Here is a 19,400-nt window from a genome sequence, read left to right as displayed (position 1 = left end):
AAAGTTAAAGGCGAGTACATAGATTTCTCTAGGGGTAACTTCACTTCTTCTTAGCCTTTAGAGTCTTGTGTTAGAGATGAAGATGTGGGGGAAACTAATGTAACCTCCAGCAAACACATGACAGATTGTAATCTAACTGAGTAAAACTATATGACTGTGTTATACTATATGACTGTGTTATATGACTGTGTTATACTATATAGCTGTGGTCAAACAATGTACTTTTACAATATATATGGCTAATGTGTAACCTGACAAGGGAAACCATGATGTAACATGTTTCATTGTTTTTTGCCAATATTCATATTAAGGTACAGAAGTTGGTGGCAGGATGTTGTTGTAGGTGCAATTTTAGCAATGTAAAATCCAAACAGGCAGTTCAACAAAACGTTAGAAACACCAGCCACATTTATGTCTTGTCCAGTTCATTCTTGTTCATTTCTGTCTTGTACAATGATGTGTTTCCAAAGGATAAAGAAATAAATGGTTTCAGATGACATCTTCACTAAGTCTGCTGCCCATAGCGGACGTAGAGTCATGTAGTGCAGTGTATTCAACGAGGACGTAGAGTCCTGTAGTACAGTGTATTCAACGAGGATGTAGAGTCATGTAGTGCAGTGTATTCTACGAGGATGTAGAGTCATGTAGTGCAGTGTATTCTACGAGGACGTAGAGTCATGTAGTGCAGTGTATTCTACGAGGACGTAGAGTCCTGTAGTACAGTGTATTCTACGAGGACGTAGAGTCATGTAGTGCAGTGTATTCAACGAGGACGTAGAGTCATGTAGTGCAGTGTATTCTACGAGGACGTAGAGTAATGTAGTGCAGTGTATTCTACGAGGACGTAGAGTCATGTAGTGCAGTGTATTCTACGAGGCTGCTTCTCTGAACAACTGTAGATGTTATTCATCTTCCTGTCGGAGAATTAGTTGCATGTGCAGTAGGTGTAGCTTGGTTTCTATATATTTTGCAAAAGTGGTATTGACCAATCAGCAATCTCCTCACCCTGCTCCCACTCTTTCTCTGTCTCTCTCTCTGTCTCTCTCTGTCTCTCTCTCTCTCTCTCACACACACACACACACACACACACACATTTTATTTGCTGTAGTAGCTAATGCCATATGTGGATTTATAGTAAAATCGATTATATCTCTTAGTGTAATCGAAAAGTACATATATACACTAGGAAAAATACACACAGACATAAAGGTTAACATTGAGCGGTGAGTGACACAGGAGGGCGTGGGTGGTTCACATGAGGCCATCGTTACGGTCACTCACCATGCAACCACTGCTGTTGCAGGATGGCTTTGTGATCATTTAGTGGTATAACAAATGTGCAACGCTATGATCATGCAATGGAAGGCCATCTTGAACCAACATTAATGCGTTAAATCTCACATGCAGTTGAGTCTCTGCCCATGCAGCTCTCCTGTTTCTCACAACCAGCCAGTTGTACAGGAAATTATTCATTCTCCACTACTGTTGCCATGGCAACTAGGGGGAAATCCATTTCATCAGGCTCTTCGTCACACGCGCTCTCCCCTCCTCCACCTCCTCCTCCTCTTTATTTTTCTTCATCTTCTCCCACCTCCTTTCCTCACTCTCTGTCTGTGTCACTCTCTGATTCACTCTCTGCTGTTGACGTGAGCCAGGAGGTGAGGCTGCGTGAGCTTTGCTGGTCTTCTGCCCAGGCCCCTAATCCAGCTGTGGCTTCCATGGTGGTTGTTGTTTTGCTTCGTCTTAAGTCTTCAAGAGCTTGTGCAAACCTGAAAACAGGAAACAGTGAATGAGGCTGCTTAATGACAGATGATGGGGATCTTTTAAGAAGGCTATCTCATCAGTACAGCCCTACCTCACCAGTACAGCCCTACCTCACCAGTACAGTCCTAACTCACCAGTACAGCCCTACCTCACCTGTACAGCTCTAACTCACCAATACAGCCCTACCTCACCAGTACAGTCCTTCCTCACCAGTACAGCCCTACCTCACCAGTACAGTCCTTCCTCACCAGTATAGCCCTACCTCACCAGTACAGCCCTTCCTCACCAGAACAGCCCTTCCTCACCAGTACAGCCCTAACTCACCAGTACAGCCCTACCTCACCAGTACAGTCCTTCCTCACCAGTACAGCCCTACCTTACCAGTACAGTCCTTCCTCACCAGTACAGCCCTACCTCACCAGTACAGCCCTTCCTCACCGGAACAGCCCTTCCTCACCAGTACAGTCCTACCTCACCAGTACAGCCCTACCTCACCAGTACAGTCCTTCCTCACCAGTACAGCCCTACCTCACCACTACAGTCCTTCCTCACCAGTACAGCCCTACCTCATCAGTATAGCCCTTCTTCACAAGTACAGCCCTTCCTCAACAATACAGCCCTTCCTCACCAGTACAGCCCTACCTCACCAGTACAGCCCTACCTCACCAGTACAGTCCTAACTCACCAGTACAGTCCTACCTCACCTGTACAGCCCTAACTCACCAGTACAGGCCTACCTCACCAGTACAGCCCTAACTCACCAGTACAGCCCTACCTCACCAGTACAGTCCTTCCTCACCAGTACAGCCCTACCTCACCAGTACAGTCCTTCCTCACCAGTATAGCCCTACCTCACCAGTACAGCCCTTCCTCACCGGAACAGCCCTTCCTCACCAGTACAGTCCTACCTCACCAGTACAGCCCTACCTCACCAGTACAGTCCTTCCTCACCAGTACAGCCCTACCTCACCACTACAGTCCTTCCTCACCAGTATAGCCCTACCTCACCAGTACAGCCCTTCCTCACCAGAACAGCCCTTCCTCACCAGTACAGCCCTACCTCACCAGTAGAGCCCTTCCTCACCAGTACAGCCATACCTCACCAGTACAGCCCTACCTCAGCAGTACAACCCTTTCTCCCCAGAGTACAACCATTTCTTCACCAGTACAGCCCTACCTCATCAGTATAGCCCTTCTTCACAAGTACAGCCCTTCCTCAACAATACAGCCCTTCCTCACCAGTACAGCCCTACCTCACCAGTACAGCCCTTCCTCACCAGTACAGCCATACCTCACCAGTACAGCCCTACCTCACCAGTACAGTCCTTCCTCACCAGTACAGCCCTACCTCACCAGTACAGTCCTTCCTCACCATTATAGCCCTACCTCACAAGTACAGCCCTTCCTCACCGGAACAGCCGTTCCTCACCAGTACAGCCCTACCTCATCAGTACAGTCCTTCCTCACCAGTACAGCCCTACCTCACCAGTACAGTCCTAACTCACCAGTACAGGCCTACCTCACCTGTACAGCCCTAACTCACCAGTACAGCCCTACCTCACCAGTACAGTCCTTCCTCACCAGTACAGCCCTACCTCACCAGTACAGTCCTTCCTCACCAGTATAGCCCTACCTCACCAGTACAGCCCTTTCTCACCGGAACAGCCATACCTCACCAGTACAGCCCTACCTCAGCAGTACAACCCTTTCTCACCAGTATAGCCCTACCTCACCAGTACAGCCCTACCTCAGCAGTACAACCCTTTCTCACCAGTATAGCCCTACCTCACCAGTACAGCCCTACCTCACCAGTACAGCCCTTCCTCACCAGTACAGCCATACCTCACCAGTATAGCCCTACCTCAGCAGTACAACCCTTTCTTCACCAGTACAGCCCTACCTCATCAGTATAGCCCTTCTTCACAAGTACAGCCCTACCTCACCAGTACAGCCCTTTCCTTCAGCCATGGCTCTTGCTTTTGCAGATGTTCATATAGACGCAGCTTTGCTTTGCGGTCCATTGACTGGCACTTGAGCGTACATTAGTGGGCTTTTCATTTGCCTGCTGCTGAGCTGAGGGAGTCGTCGTGTTGCCACGGGACAAAGGACCCTGCTCGGGGCGAAGGAACACAGACCCGGTGCCTGTATCCCAGCATGCTGTTGTGTCGGTGACGGATTGGACCCTTTGTTCCTTCAGCACGTGTGAAGGTCTGGGTGACAGTGCTCTCACTGATGACCTCGTGCTTGTGGTAATCCCACGGGGCAATAAGGCAGGCTGGAGGCACCAGATGGCCAGCAATTAGAATTAAAACACACACACATACACACATGCAGAAACATTTTCCACACAATCTCTCTATATCTCTCTCAGTCTTTCTAACACCACCCACACCCACAGCCACACATAAATGCGTGCACACACACACACACACACACACACACACACACACACACACACACACACACACACACACACACACACACACACACACACACACACACACACATTGTCCTCATGCTCATTGTGCTCCTATGCAGTGTTTCTCTATTTTTATGGGTATGTAAGTGTGTACTGTATATTTATGTAGCCATACTTTACTGAGTAATCAGTGCAGCTGAATCTAATAGTTTTCTAATGAATCTCAGTAATCAGATCACTGGTTAACTGGTTGCATTACAGTCATTCGAAGCTGTAAGGCTTATATGTGCATGTGTGTGTTTGTGTGTGTGGAATTTATTTTTTAATCTTCTGCTCTAATATTGTGAGACTGAATATTAAAGCTTTTGATTACACTAGCTTGATTACACAGTCCAAGCTGTGTGTTTGTATATGTGTGTGTATGTGTGTGAGTGACAGAGACAGAGACAGAGACAGAGACAGAGACAGAAAGAGCGAGTGTCTACGTAAGTGTATACAAGTTCTGGACTTACAGTGAAGAAAATAATAAAACTCCATGTCCCTCTCTCTCTCTCTCTCTCTCTCTCTCTCTCTCTCTCTCTCTCTCTCTCTCTCTCTCTCTCTCTCTCCTCTCTCTCTCTCTCTCTCTACCAGTCACACACTGTTTGGGGGAGGGGCACATTTATCTGCTCTCCTCCTCAGCAGCGTGCCAGAGTCACAGCGCAGGACTGGCTGAGCGGGTGTGTGGACACGACACGGAGCAGACGCGCATCCCAGACGGTGGAACCAGCGTCCCAGGTGCAGAGGCGTGAAACGTGCCCGTCAGGAAGGGGAGAGGGGACATGCCTGCCAGCGTGTGACTACAGAATGAGGCAGCTGTAGGAAGAGCAGGTACAGGGCGTTGCATTCCCTACTGGATCACATGCACGCGTCTCTGTGTGTGTTTGTGTGTGTGTGTGTGTGTGTGTGTGTGCTCAGAGAGAGGGGGAAGTGGGTTTGAGTTTGCTTCCTGAGTGATTCTGCTAGCTTATGGGCGGAGCAAGTGGAAGGCTGTCAGATAGAGTGGTGTAGCAGACAGTGTGTGTGTGTGTGTGTGTGTGTGTGTGTGTGTGTGTGTGTGTGTGTGTGTGTGTGTGTGTGTGTGTGTGTGTGTGTGCATGTGTGTGCTGCTCAGAGGAAGTGTGAGGAAGCAGGACAGCTGCTGTTAGAGAGATCTCGCTAGTTTTGTTTTGGCATCTCCAAGAGGAAACGAACGCAGGTCTCCAGGAGGACATAACCACAGGTACATGAAGAGTTACAAAGAAGGTAAAGGCACCGAGCTTCACATCGTATCAGTGTGGGCGAGAAGGGGCTTGATAGCGCACGGCTGTTTGCTCACTTGTTCTATTGTGAGCAGAGATGCTCCTGCCATTACGGCCGGAGCCGGCGAGGCGGGTCCCCCTGAACCTGCAGAACGCACCCATGTGTGTGCTGCGTCCACGCCTGTTTTTTTAATGTGCCTCGTGAACGATGTCTTCTCCTGTGCATGTGTGAGTGGGTATGCAATTGTTTTGTAGAACATTCCGTCTGGGCAGTGTTGTGCGGAGACGCCTCTTGCCCACGATCGCCGTGCGAACGTCAGGGACAATCAGCTTTCGAAAAGGATTGAGGAAAATAGGCTGGGGAGGTCTCTAGAGACACCGTGCACCATCCTGTAGGGGACGAGGGACGGAAACCTGTGCACCCTGCTGCAAGGTGTAAAACACAGCTGGGCTCATTTTTTTTCCTTCGCTTTTTGGAGCAGTTTTTTTTTTTTTTTTTTTGCTTTCTGTGTGTGTGTGTGTGCATGCATTTCAGACTTTTTGGGGGGAAGATTTATTTTCGTTGAGAAAGGCGTGAGAGGGTATCGCTGGGAAGCTGAGGAGGAAGACAGGAAGAAGTGGAGGGATGGGAAGTGTGGGGAAAGAGGAGAACATTCTAGAGGGATCCCCACGGAGTTCCTGGTGAATTCTCCTGAGTACGGAGCGGTGCTCCCCTTGGGAAGGCGTGTTTATCCGCGTGGGCCAAGACCGAAGGCTCTGTGCCTTAACTTGCATGTCAGATGTAGCTCATCGCTCACTGTTTACAGAAGCACTGAAGGGGCCCCGGGCCCTGGTGGCAGTGCTGTGTGCTCTGAGGCCATGTGGCTCCCAGCTGGCCTCTGGTGCTCCTCGCGCGGGGCTTTGTGCTGCTTTGGCCCCTCTGCCGTGTGTATTTTTGTGGCGCCTGAGATAACCACAGCTGTGTGCTACGTTATGCAACAGCGTGTGTCTGATACAGACATCCGTGGTGACATTTGTGCATGCATTTGTAACATTATGCAGGAGCTCATATTTTGCCACCCTGTTTTATGTGTGTGTATGTCTTTTGGAAATCTCTAAAGAAAGAGAGAAAGTACATTTACAAACTGGCCATAGAACAGAGCACTAGAAAGAGATCAAATACATGTGTGATTATTTGTATGTGTGTATGTACGTGTGTGCGTGTGTGCATCTGTTATTTAGAGATAAATAACACATTCTCTGTAGAGAAAGACAGATGTTTTAAGAGAGATATGTGTTAGTTTTTTTTCTGTCATGTTTAAGCAGGAGGCATTACTGCAGGGAAGACGTGGCATTTTCATAAACATCACATAACAAACTCTATTAAAGGAAGAAACGTATTTACTAGGTGTGACAGGAGCAATGGCATCTGTGCTTCAGTACACAGCTCTGTTTAGGCCTCGTGAAGTGTCCAATCAGTCTCCCTGTTAAAAATGAAACTCCGCCTCCCGCCTACCCTGGCTCTCTGTTGAATCTCCTGCCCACACACAGTATGTTTGTCTCACAGTGAACTTGTAGCCATGTGGGTCTGACAATGCCTTGAGTTCAGAACATTGTGTGGTGTAATATGTACTGTGTCTGTTTCTTTCTGGTCAGTGAGAGGGCACGTATTAGTTAGGGAAATAAATGCATTGCATGTTGTCAGTGTGCTCTACATAAAACATTAAAAGTGTAATGGTGTGTGTCAGTGCTAGAAAAACTATGTTTGGAGGAGATGTTAAACATTTTACAATAACTTTATATTATGAAAAGGCACATGTGCATACATGTTCATTAAGTGCCCTGGAGAAAAAATGCAATCATGTCCATTTTTGCAGTTATTAGCAGTGTTTACAAGTATTAGCAGTGCTCATAATTATTAGCAGAGATGTGTGAGGAGTGTATACTGATGTGTGTGTATGGTTATCTTAGTTTGCACACACACTCTGTAAAGAGCAAAGCCACAGATGTTTGGAATATTGTTGACTTATAGACTCGAGTCTTTGGTGCTTTTGGGCAAATAGTCCATGCTAGACTGAACTTACACTCACACCCCAGCATCAAACATACACACCTCCCTGTCCCTCTCTCTCTCTCGCACACACACACACACACACACACACACACACACACACACACACACACACACACACACACACACACACACAGAGGCTCCTGTTTCCCTGGAAACAAAGTGTTCCATGGAACTTGTATCATTAAAGCCTTTTCAACCTTTCAGTCAGGTGAAAGATCTGCCATCATGCAAATAAAGACGTACCGTTACTAGTGATGAAAAGTTTATTTTAGAACATGGTATTTACTTTGACAAAAGTTTTTTTAGGCTCATCTATAATTCAAGTGAAAATAAACACTTTTAAAAAGGAATAGATGCGGCAGTGAGCCTTGTATCCAAGCAAAACAAATGGAACAGAAGCACAGACACCGGGAAGGAAGCTGTGCTTATAATATTAACAGCTCGACATCTGCTCACAGTGAGTCTCTGTCCCTGCGAAGGTCTCAGCATGAAACAGACGACGTGTGTGAGGGCAGGTCCATGGTTAAAGGCTTTTACTGGGCATCTTCTACAGAGGAACGCTTGAGTCACAGGATGGTTAAATGGTTCCTCATCACGTTCATCTGTAAGCTAAAGCCAGGTCAAGAGGGGCGATGCGTTTGAGGCGCCTCTTACACAGAGAAGACACGTGTCATGGACCATCTGAGACACGGTGTTATGAGTAACGTACGTGACCTGCGTGACCTGCGTGACCTGTGTGACCTGCACTCTCCCTCCTCACAGCCGACGTATTATTCTGGCAAAGCTGGTGGACAGAGGTTCAGATGTAGCACAGTCATCTCGCACCTCTATTCCAGACAGGTGTTTTTCATTTAGGGGCTCTCAATGTGAGACTGTGAGGAACTGACAGTGCTTTAGGCTGCAAGTGTGATTGGACATGGAGCCTCTGATGAAACTCCCCAGTCTACGGAGTCTGGCACACCATAAATGTTAGAATGGAGACAGGAGTGTAAGGAACTGCATGGAAACCCCTGGTGTGAATCCAGAACAGCGTAATTAAAAATCTCTCCTTCCCTCCCTCCCTCTGCAATATTGGGCTTAGAGGATGAATTATTAAACCTGCTTGTGTCTGCTGGGGCCTGGCAAAATAAAAGCACACACGCCTCCATGCTAGCTTTCCTCTGCTGGCTGCTGGGGGTTTTGTTAACTGTTGCACAGCTGTTTTTCAGCTTCTCAACAGATTTTACAAAAGTAAAGTATTTTTCTGATTATTATTAGTACTCTTTGAAATGCACCTATATGACAAAGTGCTACTTGAAAGTTTGTGAACTCCTTGAGTAGATTTAGATTTAGATTTTTCTAGATTTGATTTACCATGATTCTCTTATTTTATCATCACTAGTTTTTGTATGAAATGTCAGATTTATGTTCATCAATATTTAGGTAAAAGACTAAAAAAGCACAGAGATCAACAATGCTGAGAGGAAAGGAGACATTTGAGGACATTAGGAAGAATGTGACGACAGCCCGTCAGTCTGGGGAAAGCTACAAGATAATCTCAAAAAGATTCCATCCATCCAAATAATCTACAAATGCATCTCAGCATTTACTCAGCATCACTGCAACTCTGCCCAGATGTGGATGGCCATCAAAACACCAAGAAACTCCAGAAAAATAATGATTCAGGTAAAGGCCAACCTACACATCACATCCAGAGAGTTGCAGACCTCTCTAGCAGCATCTGGGATTAATGCACATACGTCTACAATCATACACAAGACATGGTATTCATGGGAGAATTGCTAGAAGGAAGTCTCTGCTCTCAAGAAAGAACAAAGTTGCCTGTTTTAGACTTTGCCAGAGAACACTTGGACAAACCAGAGTCTTTCAGGAAGTCCATTCTTTTGACAGATGAGTCCAAAATTAAATTATTTGGCCACAATCATAGGCACCATGTTTGGAGAAAAGGCAACACTGCATATGAAGAGAAGAACCTCCTCCCAACAGTGAAACATGGTGGTGGAAATGTGAAGGTCTGGACCTGCTTTGCTGCCTCCCGACCTGGACGACTCCATATTATCCAGGGAACCATAAATTCCCCCAGGCCTATCAACAAATTCTTAACCAGAATCTCCTGCCATCAGTCAGGGAGTTTAAGCTGGGACGGAAATTGATTATGCAACAACCCAAGACAACAACCCAAAGCATTCCAGCAAAACTACAAAGGAATGGCGTAAAAGAAAGAAGATTTGCACTCTGGATTGGACCAGTAAGTCTGGACCTCAATCCCATAGAAATGCTGTGGTAAGATGTGAAGTGGGTGGTACATGCCAGATTGCCAGACCTCTCTCAACTGGTGGAGTTCTGCAAGGAGGAGTGGGCAACAATCCCAAAAAGCAGATGTGAGACTCTCGTTTGTGGTTATAGATGTTTGGTTGAAGTAATAGCCGCAAAAGGAGGTGCCAAAAGTTACTAAGAGTTTAAATGCTTTTGTACTTTGCAGATTTTAGTTTTTTTTTCATTTATTCAACTTTTGTTGAATAAATAATGAAAATGTACATCTTTGCGTGTCCATTTTTTGCTTTACAAATTGAGATTCAGATGTACATTTCATGAGTTTTTTTTTAGAAAACAATGACCATGTTTAGGTGGTTGACAAACTTCAAGCAGCACTGTTTATTTGCTTTCATCATATATTTTAATACATTTAATCAACAATGGGTCAAAGGTTTGTCCGGACAAGCTTAAAAACATAAGTGGCAAAACTCCAGTGTGAGGCTCCCACAGCATTTAGCTTGGATAGGCAATACGCTTTCTGAAGTGCTCTTTAGCTTCCAGTGGAAAACTGGCGTTTACGCATTCACACGCCTCGAGTTATGTCAGAGGCACCGGACCTTAGCATGTTATGTTACAGCGATGACCCTTTTTTGATTCTCAAGTTATCAGGGCCACTAGAGTCTAGTTGGCTTGGTTTCAGGACGTATTGACACAGGGGAGATGTGGAGAGATGAGATCTCACTGGAATGTCCCTGTGTGGAAGTGATTCATGACAGTGGAACTCCCTGCTGCCGCAAAGCAGCTCTGGCAAAGTAACTGGGCCATTTATCAGGGGGGTGGGGGAGGGGAGGGGAGGATTGGGGGGGGGGGGGGTGGGGGGGGCTGGGGGGAGGGTTGGCTGAATGATCAGTTTACTTTCTTTTGTTGTGTTTTGTAATTATAATCTAGTTTTCAATATTAGATAAATTCAGGTATTACCATAATCTTTCTGTTGTAGCTGCCTGTCTGCTGTTATGAGCCCATATGAAGTCACTTTTGACATCTCTCTATAATTGACTTCACACGAGGGTTTCATCTTCATCTGGCAACTGCAGCAAAGGCTGCTATATATACACGTCATCATCAAATTCAGGCAAACCCAGACTGCTTCTTCATGTAAACATGGTGCATGTATGTGCCCTTGGCACCCAAAGCATGCAGAGGTGACGTATCAAGGAGCACTCAGCACCATGGTGCATTGTAAAAATAGAACATCTTTTTTTTTTGTTTCTTATGTCATTTCCTGCAGTTCTGAACATGCTGTGGAACATGAGGACTGAGTCTTGTGAGGGTCACACCAGCCCTATGCCTTCGAAGGGTGGAGCTAGCTATGGCATGTAGGGATGATGAAGTTTGTCCTTAAGCTATAAAGTTGGCTAGTTCTGTAACTGCTGGCAAAAATAAATGTTTACTACTCTACAGGGTCGTCAGTAAGTGTCAAGGACGCATTACGATTGCTGCACACGTTCAGCAGAGTGTGGCCTTACGTGAAATCAGTAAACTGCACAGAGCACATGGATGACAATGTGGAACAGTAGCGCTAAGTGGTTTCTCACACACAAAGGCTCCTGTGCTCGTTTAGGTGTTGACATGCACACGATCAACAGACCCTGGACTCTGTCGATGTGATATATGACTGCATAACCTCTGACCACATGCTGTTTTGATTTCTTTACAGAAGTTGACGAACAAAGCGCCGTCCCGCACCCAACGAGGGAAGCCAAGCGAATGAGTGGAGAGCCACACGCCTGCCACTAAAGGTCAGACTCCACGAATAAGGAAGAGAAAGAAATGCTTGAGATGTGAGGACCAGAGAGCAAGATGTGAAAAGAGGAAGGGGTGGCATTGTTCTCCAATATGCCAGCACGGTTTTGTAGGAACAGGAAGATGACACTGGATACAGTACACGTAACGTACATTCCAAAAGATCCTGCTTCATGTGGCATTGTAGCCACTCAGTAGCCCACTCCTGGCATCGTAGCCCACCCCTGGCATCGTAGCCCACCCCTGGCATCTTAACCCCTCCCTGGTATCGTAGCCCACCCCTAGCATCTTAACCCCTCCCTGGCATATTAGCCCACCCCTGGCATCTTAACCCCTCCCTGGCATCGTAGCCCACCCCTGGCATCTTAACCCCTCCCTGGCATCGTAGCCCACCCCTGGCATCTTAACCCCTCCCTGGCATCGTAGCCCACCCCTGGCATCTTAACCCCTCCCTGGCATCGTAGCCCACCCCTGGCATCTTAACCCCTCCCTGGCATATTAGCCCACCCCTGGCATCGTGGCCCACCCCGCATCTCACTCTGAGCTCTCTTGTCTCCTGTACCACACTGAAGACTTATGAGAAAGTTTAACAGTGAGGAGGCCTGGTGCTCTAATCAGCAGCTCTCGCAGCTAGAGTGGCTTGCAGATGCATTATGGGAGAGATAAGAGTGGACTGAAGGTGTGTTTTTGAGTCTGTGTATTATGTGTGTGTGTGTTTGCCTGTGTGTGTGTGTGTGTGTGTGTGTGTGTGTGTGTGTGTGTGTGTGTGTGTGTGTGTGTGATGCTATCACATGCTATCACGCTACTCATTAAAACACCACAGACAATTGTGTTTCTGAACAAATGGAATCCCTTCAAATCATAAGCATCAAAGGAATCCCAGGAAGGCACTCTCTGACGCCCTCAGCGTCACCTACTGGCCTTCCTTCCTGCCTACCAGTAGGGGGCAGCACTGGGTAAAGAGCAGACATATGGCCCCCTTTCCAGGAGTCCAGATTAAACAAAAACCATCCGCACCCCTCTCCCAGAATGAGCTCTCTCACAGTGCACAGACTCTTGCACAGGATATGATCAATGAAGATTTAGGTATATCTGAGACAGTAGGTTTCAATTAAAGAACAGTAGGGGTATTTACACATGGAAATGTAGACCGCAGGACCTTTGGGCTATCTGCCTATGATATAAAGCTCACATACAGCTGCAAATCTAACAAAACACTCAGGGACTGAATGCCCGGTTCCCTGTTCCTGTTCCTATTTCTCTCTCTCTCTCTCTCTCTCTCTCTCTCTCTCTCAGCCCCTATAAGGAAAGGCTTGGAGCCATGTGGTGTATAAGGACAAACTAGAACCGTGATCTCAAACAGCGAAGGTTCACTGTCCCAGATGCACGTTGGCATTTTGAGCTTCCAAAAGCCTCTTTGCTCCTGATTTACTGAAGCCGCACTCCGCCAGGCCTGTGCTGCCCACTCCTAGCTTTTCAAATGACACTTCCTTATTCCTTGGCCTACCTCTGGCTGCACTGTTGACTGCACTCGGGAACATTTCCCTCTGTTGGATGTCTCGGTTGCCTAGCAACTGATATCCATTGCAAAAGAGGGTTTACTGATTTTAGAAGCACCTTTTCCTTTTAAAAGATTTCATTGTTAACTGTAAACATTTACGTCCTCACTTTTACCTATCACGTTTTGAAGAGGGGACAGTCATGCGGTGGCAGTTGCTGGTCTGATGTGGCCTGACCATCCGCTGAACGGCATACATACTGTTTCAGTGCTGAGGGCCCTCTGACAGGCCTTCTGCATAATGGCATTCTGTTTCCTGATTATAACAGTAATATTGTTTTCTGTGGGAAAAGTAATGCAGTGACTGTATAACAGTAATGCAATAAGGGCAGGAAATATGATTGGAGATAATGTGGTAAGATGGAAGCATTATCAATAAGGATTTAGGCATCTGGAGACTGACTTCATTAGCCATTTTGATTAGTTATGTTTTAAAGGGGGTTATGTAATACACTGAATGTGTGTTCCTTCAGATTATTATGAGTTACAGTAGCCTCTTATTTCCTTATTTGTTGCTCATTCTGTCTGACTGGGACCAGAATCGGGACCTTTCAGTCAGTTTCATGTCTTTGAGTTTCAAGCTGCATTATTTTGAGTTGCGTCAAGATGATTGACAGCAGAAATAAAGGACTGTATGTATTAATGGTGAAGACATAATAGAGCAGTATTATCAGAGACTATCTGGCTGCTTCGTCCTCCTCTCTCCTGCCTCTCCTGGCTGTAGTGAAGTCAGCAGGCTCAGCTGCACTTAATAAGAATGAGGTCACTGTGACAGATGACGCTATGGCGCCCCCTGCTGACCTCTCTCATTAGTAGGCCTTTGTAGTTAACCTTTCTGCAGGTGGCCCCACTGAGATTAAAAACTCTAATACACCACAGACACTTTGAGCTTACTGCCATGACAGGTGCTTCACAGCTTGCTATCAATATCGACCACACAAGGCTTAAATATGCACGCACACACACACACACACACACACACACACACACACACACACACACACACACACACACACACACACACACACACACACACACACACACACACACACTATCTAATCCTAACCCCCAAATTAACATCAGTAACCAAATGAACATTTCAGTTATTTTAGTTTATCTTTGTGTGTTTACCTGTTGTGGTTTTTAGTTATATATACATATATATAAACTTACCTCATTGTGATAGTGATAAAAAAAGTGATAAATAGCCCTTAAAACACATACAGTGACACAGCATGTCATGGAAATATTACACAGCAATAGGTTCACACCCACAGTTTCATCCACACACACACACACACACACACACACACACACACACACACACACACACACACACACACACACACACACACACACACACACACACACACACACACTCACCTTAATAACTCTGGGTAGCTATCATGCAGTGATCAGTCTGTTTCACTAACACCTCACCTGGCCCAGGAGTCTGGTCCCTGCTCAGACCATGTCCTGTTGCTCTTCATATAAGTGGCTTAAATATATGTTTGAAGACTATAACCTCAACACTGTGAGCTTGTTTTTCCTATGAAGAGAGTGTAATGTTTTTTCTGTCTTTTATTCAGCCAGCAGTCTGAACAGAGCAACACAGTACTGTCCGTGAAACTCAAGAGACCAACTTACTGGCTGAACTGATTTGAGGTACAGTGTCCACAACATTTAAAACATACCAATAGACTCGTAGTTCTTTACATTATGGTAACATTGAATTTCTGGGTCAGGAAAGAACAGAGGTGGTCAAATCCTTTTTTCCTTTCATTGTATTGCTAGGCTGCACATGAGAATGTTTCAAACAGTGCTGTCATAGAAAAAGGGGACGTGTTCATGCATGTGTGTTAAGTGTACATGGGCTGGGGAGGGACAGCTGTTTGTTGTAAACACTATGGGGGTGATCAGTGGAGAAAACGAGAATAACTATGGGCACATGTGCTGATCAGGACCCGTGTCCTTGTGCAGGGGTGTTTGTGTTTGGTCTACCCAGATCCAGCAGCCTCATGGCCAGCAACAACACCGCCAGCATTGCCCAGGCCCGCAAACTGGTGGAGCAGCTCAAGATGGAGGCCAACATCGACCGGATAAAAGTCAGCAAGCATTTAACTTTGTGGCAAAATTATGTGGGCCAACAGCATCAGTCAGAAAAGTTCAAATTAGCTCGAGACTTGCACCTCTGAGTGTGTGTGTGTGTGTGTGTGTGTGTGTGTGTGTGGCCCGGCAGGTGTCCAAGGCAGCCGCAGACCTGATGTCGTACTGCGAGGCCCACGCCAAAGAGGACCCGCTGCTGTCACCCGTGCCTGCCTCCGAGAACCCTTTCAGGGAGAAGAAGTTCTTCTGCACCATCCTGTAGGCAGGGCTGGCTGGCTGCAGGGCTGCCCACTTCCTCTGGGACTTTACCCATTCCCACACACACACACACACACACACACACACACACACACACACACACACACACACACACACACACACACACACACACACACACACACACACACACACACACACAGATATTATCAACACAGATCTTTTTCTGAGGGCTGAGGTGTAGCTGCAGCTGCTCACGACCTTCACTTGGGTGACCACAAGCTCAGCAGAAGCCGACCTGCATTCGCAATGTTGAGGCAGAGCCTGCACTGTGCATGTGTAAATGACAGAGCCTAAGCATCATGACATTACAGCAGTTCCTTTAGATTTTGAGCCACTGACATCACAGCAGTGCCCTTACATCATAAGCACCTGACGTTACATCAGCTCCATTACATTGTGAGCCCCTGACATCACAGCAGCCCTATTACATCATGGGCCTCTGACATTACATCAGCTCCATTACATTATGGGTCTCTGACATCACAGCAGCCCTATTACATCATGGGCCTCTGACATTCCATCAGCTCCATTACATTGTGAGCCTCTGACATCAGAGCAGCGTTATTACATCATGGGCCTCTGACATTACAATGGTGCCATTACATTGTGAGCCCCTGACATCACAGCAGTGCCATTACATCAGCTCAGCTCTATTACATCATGGGCCCCTGATATTACAGCAGTGCCATTACATTGTGGGCCCCTGACATTACAGTAGTTCCAGCAGGAAGCGAACTCAGTGCAGTATTTCATGGTTCCTCTGAGGTGTTCCAGTGTTCTGTTTGATTTACTTAAGTTGGCCAGGATTATGGAGTTCATCATCATGGAAATGTTCTGATAATCTTTGTTTGCTTTATTTTAATAATTGTTTATTTCCTTGAAATACTATTGGTAGATATCACTTAGGTAGCTTCTTTGTATGTGAATTTTTTTATTTAAAAACAATAGATACCTAAAAGCATTTTTTATGAAAGATTTGAACACATGCAAATATTCCTTATAGATACTTATCTTTACAATGGTGATTATATTACTGACTATGTATAGCAGGCAAATTCATTTTTTTGTCTTCTTCAGAAACATAGGTCTCTTTTTACTATTTGTAAGAAAACAACCGTGTTGTGCTGTATGGTTTGAATGTTTGTGGTGATTTAAATAACAGTTGCATGATGACTGAAACCTGACATTGGCTTTTTTGTATTTTGTATTTTCAATCCATCATCATGAACTTGAAAATCCATGTTTAGAAATTTAATAAATCATTCTGAAATATAATACATATATATTATAATACATTATATTTGACTCTTGGATTCAGGGTTCTGTATAAGAACTTTAGGAACATAACACAGTCCAAGTCCTTTAAGAGTCCTTTAATGTATCAGAGATTTCTGCCCCAGGAATGTGTTGTTCTGGATTTCCTTTAAGGAAAAACTCCCTATGCACTAAAGAGCATTTTCCATAACAGGACACCTCTACTGCCTGTCAACATAAAATACTGCCGCTGCAGGCTCTGGAATGCCTGTGGAAGACCATGGTAATAAGGTGACCCTGCTGCAGTGCAGAAAGGGCAATCGTGTTTCTCTCTGCCTTACACAATGAATCTCTGCTGTTCTTAAAGACAGGCACTCAACTTTAACAGAGTAGGGACTCTGGGTCAAAGTGATGGCATCACGTAGATTATTGCTCTCAGTACTCCAGAATACTCTACAGACCCTTTCAAGGGTTAATGTCACCTAAACTATCACTGAACTGAAACAGGTATGTATCACAATCACTGCGCTGACATGCCCCCCCTAAAAACAAGAGCATTTTGGTTATAATCTAAAAATTTGGTCTTGCAGCACAGACACACTGAGGGTTTCAGTTACCTATTTCTTTTTTAAATTTAACCATGAGAACTGAATATTCTAGAAAGTCCTGAATGTAGTATATACTAGTTTTTTCAGAAGGTCACTCTGCATTATATTTGGGTAGAACACATTCTGACCTGCTGAGTTTTTATGTAAAACCCCAAATATCCTAATATTTGCATGTTAAATATAATATTATTTGCTGAAGCCAGCCACCTCATGGTCATCGATGGTAAGTGCATCACTACTAAATGAAAGTTGTAATATAGCTTCTAAAGTTCAAATATGTTCAGATAAAATGCTTGCAATCTGGGATTTTAAACAAACACAGAAGAGACTGACATCGACAATGTCATGCATTTATGCCACACACTCAGTTTGGAAGTTTCTGGAAGTCTTTGTCTATGCCAGGGGAGCAAAGGTTTCTTTTGGATTGACACATATAGGCTACTACAATTTATTCCTATCAGAGAGAACAAACTGGCAATACAGAATCTGCTGATAGAGATACTACAATTATGAGATGTCTTTGATCTCTTCTTTTCTAATACTGATACAGTTAAAGAATAGTAACAATTTGACATTTAAATTTTGATTCAACTGGCTCGTTTAAAGAATTTGATTTATTTTAAAGAAATATAAATTATAAAGAAATTATAAATTAGTCATAATTCAATCTTGTATGTTGATCATCTGATCAATATTAAGGTAGTAACTCATATTAAGGTAGTATTGTTCAGATGTTTTGCTTTTTAAGTGTTAGTAAGTAATCAAGTAGTGTTTTTGTGTAGTAGTGCCCCCCCCCCCCCCGCCCCCGCGTGCGCGCGCATGCACACACACACACACACACACACACACACACACACACACGCACACACACACACACACACCTGCCAGTCTTGAACCTGATATTACAGTGAAATAACCAACTCATTGTGACAGCTCTTTGCAGCTGCATCTAACAGTTTTTAGCATGTTGCCATGGAGATCTCTTTAGTAGTTCACTATCATCTGAGACACTGTGGTATTTTTTCACTTTCAAAGTCTATCACTCTGCCTCCTACACATCGCCATACACACACACACACACACACACACACACACACACACACACACACACACACACACACACACACACACACACACACATAAAACCCCTATCAAAAAATCCTTATTTTGATATAATGCAGTTTGCATTACATTACACTGAACACTTAATTAATCTATGTAATGAATATTTACATAGAGACATTATTTTTATATTTTAAATAAATAAATATAGGAATAAAATATCCCCCAAATAAAAAATGGAATGTTTGTGGTGAATCACTATACTGTTACAAGTCATTAACATTTATGCTGATCTGCATAAATGCCAGTTTAGCTATAATCCGGGTATTCGTATGATATCATATATTTCTACAGGAACCTTTTCACCTCAGTCCAGTAGGTGGCAATATGATATCATATTTTTACAATAAAGTTAAATCTTATACTCCTCTCCAATTTAACCTTGACCCTCATCGAGCCTTAAATCCATTAACATATTTAAACTGAAAGATGCTTGTGATATATACATCAAGATAATGCGCGTTTGGCTGTTATACTTTTTGATATGTAAGAGTATGCATACCAATAAAGATGAGGATATCAGGACGTGATGGGACAAGACAGGGTCAAGATGTTAGACTTACTTTGGGTTTAAGAGCAAGAACAATAAAACACAATCCTAATTTAAAACCACTGCTGTATGTTTGGATGGTGTAAACGCCAATAATCACTGCAGATATAGTAAAAAACTTTGCTCTTTAAAACAAGAATAGTAGTCATCTAAAATCATAGCTGTGTTTGATTAATAACTCCGAATAATATTGCAGAAGTGTCACTTTTGATATACACTTGCTCACGCGTCTAATGAAGTGAAAATGTATTTGTATCAGTCAAATTCATTGTAACAATGCTTCAGAAATGTTTTGTATCAGAAAATGTCAACAAGTGTCAGTAGGAAACAGGCCAGCAGTAGCTTATT

At 44.7% G+C, this 19,400-nt stretch overlaps 1 protein-coding gene across 6 annotated transcripts; it reads left to right on the top strand.

Moving 5' to 3' along the window:
• Positions 1-4,859: 4,859 nt before the first annotated feature.
• Positions 4,860-16,702, top strand: gng2 (guanine nucleotide binding protein (G protein), gamma 2). Of its 6 annotated transcripts, none has more exons than XM_076974310.1 (5): positions 4,860-5,053; positions 11,490-11,571; positions 14,727-14,798; positions 15,114-15,238; positions 15,373-16,702. In XM_076974310.1, the coding sequence occupies exons 4-5, from the start codon at positions 15,152-15,154 to the stop codon at positions 15,499-15,501; spliced, it is 216 nt and encodes a 71-aa protein (XP_076830425.1). In that variant the 5' UTR covers positions 4,860-5,053; positions 11,490-11,571; positions 14,727-14,798; positions 15,114-15,151; the 3' UTR covers positions 15,502-16,702. The 6 variants fall into 6 exon arrangements, with proteins under 6 accessions (XP_076830425.1, XP_076830422.1, XP_076830427.1 ...); XM_076974307.1 differs by having other exon boundaries at positions 14,723-14,798; XM_076974312.1 differs by lacking the exon at positions 4,860-5,053 and adding an exon at positions 5,261-5,444.
• The last annotated feature ends 2,698 nt before the right edge of the window (positions 16,703-19,400 follow it).

Source organism: Brachyhypopomus gauderio, chromosome 15, assembly GCF_052324685.1.
Source record: "Brachyhypopomus gauderio isolate BG-103 chromosome 15, BGAUD_0.2, whole genome shotgun sequence".
NCBI lineage: Eukaryota > Metazoa > Chordata > Actinopteri > Gymnotiformes > Hypopomidae > Brachyhypopomus > Brachyhypopomus gauderio.
Note: the sequence above shows the minus strand (reverse complement) of the source record. Positions and strands in the feature narration are given on the sequence as shown.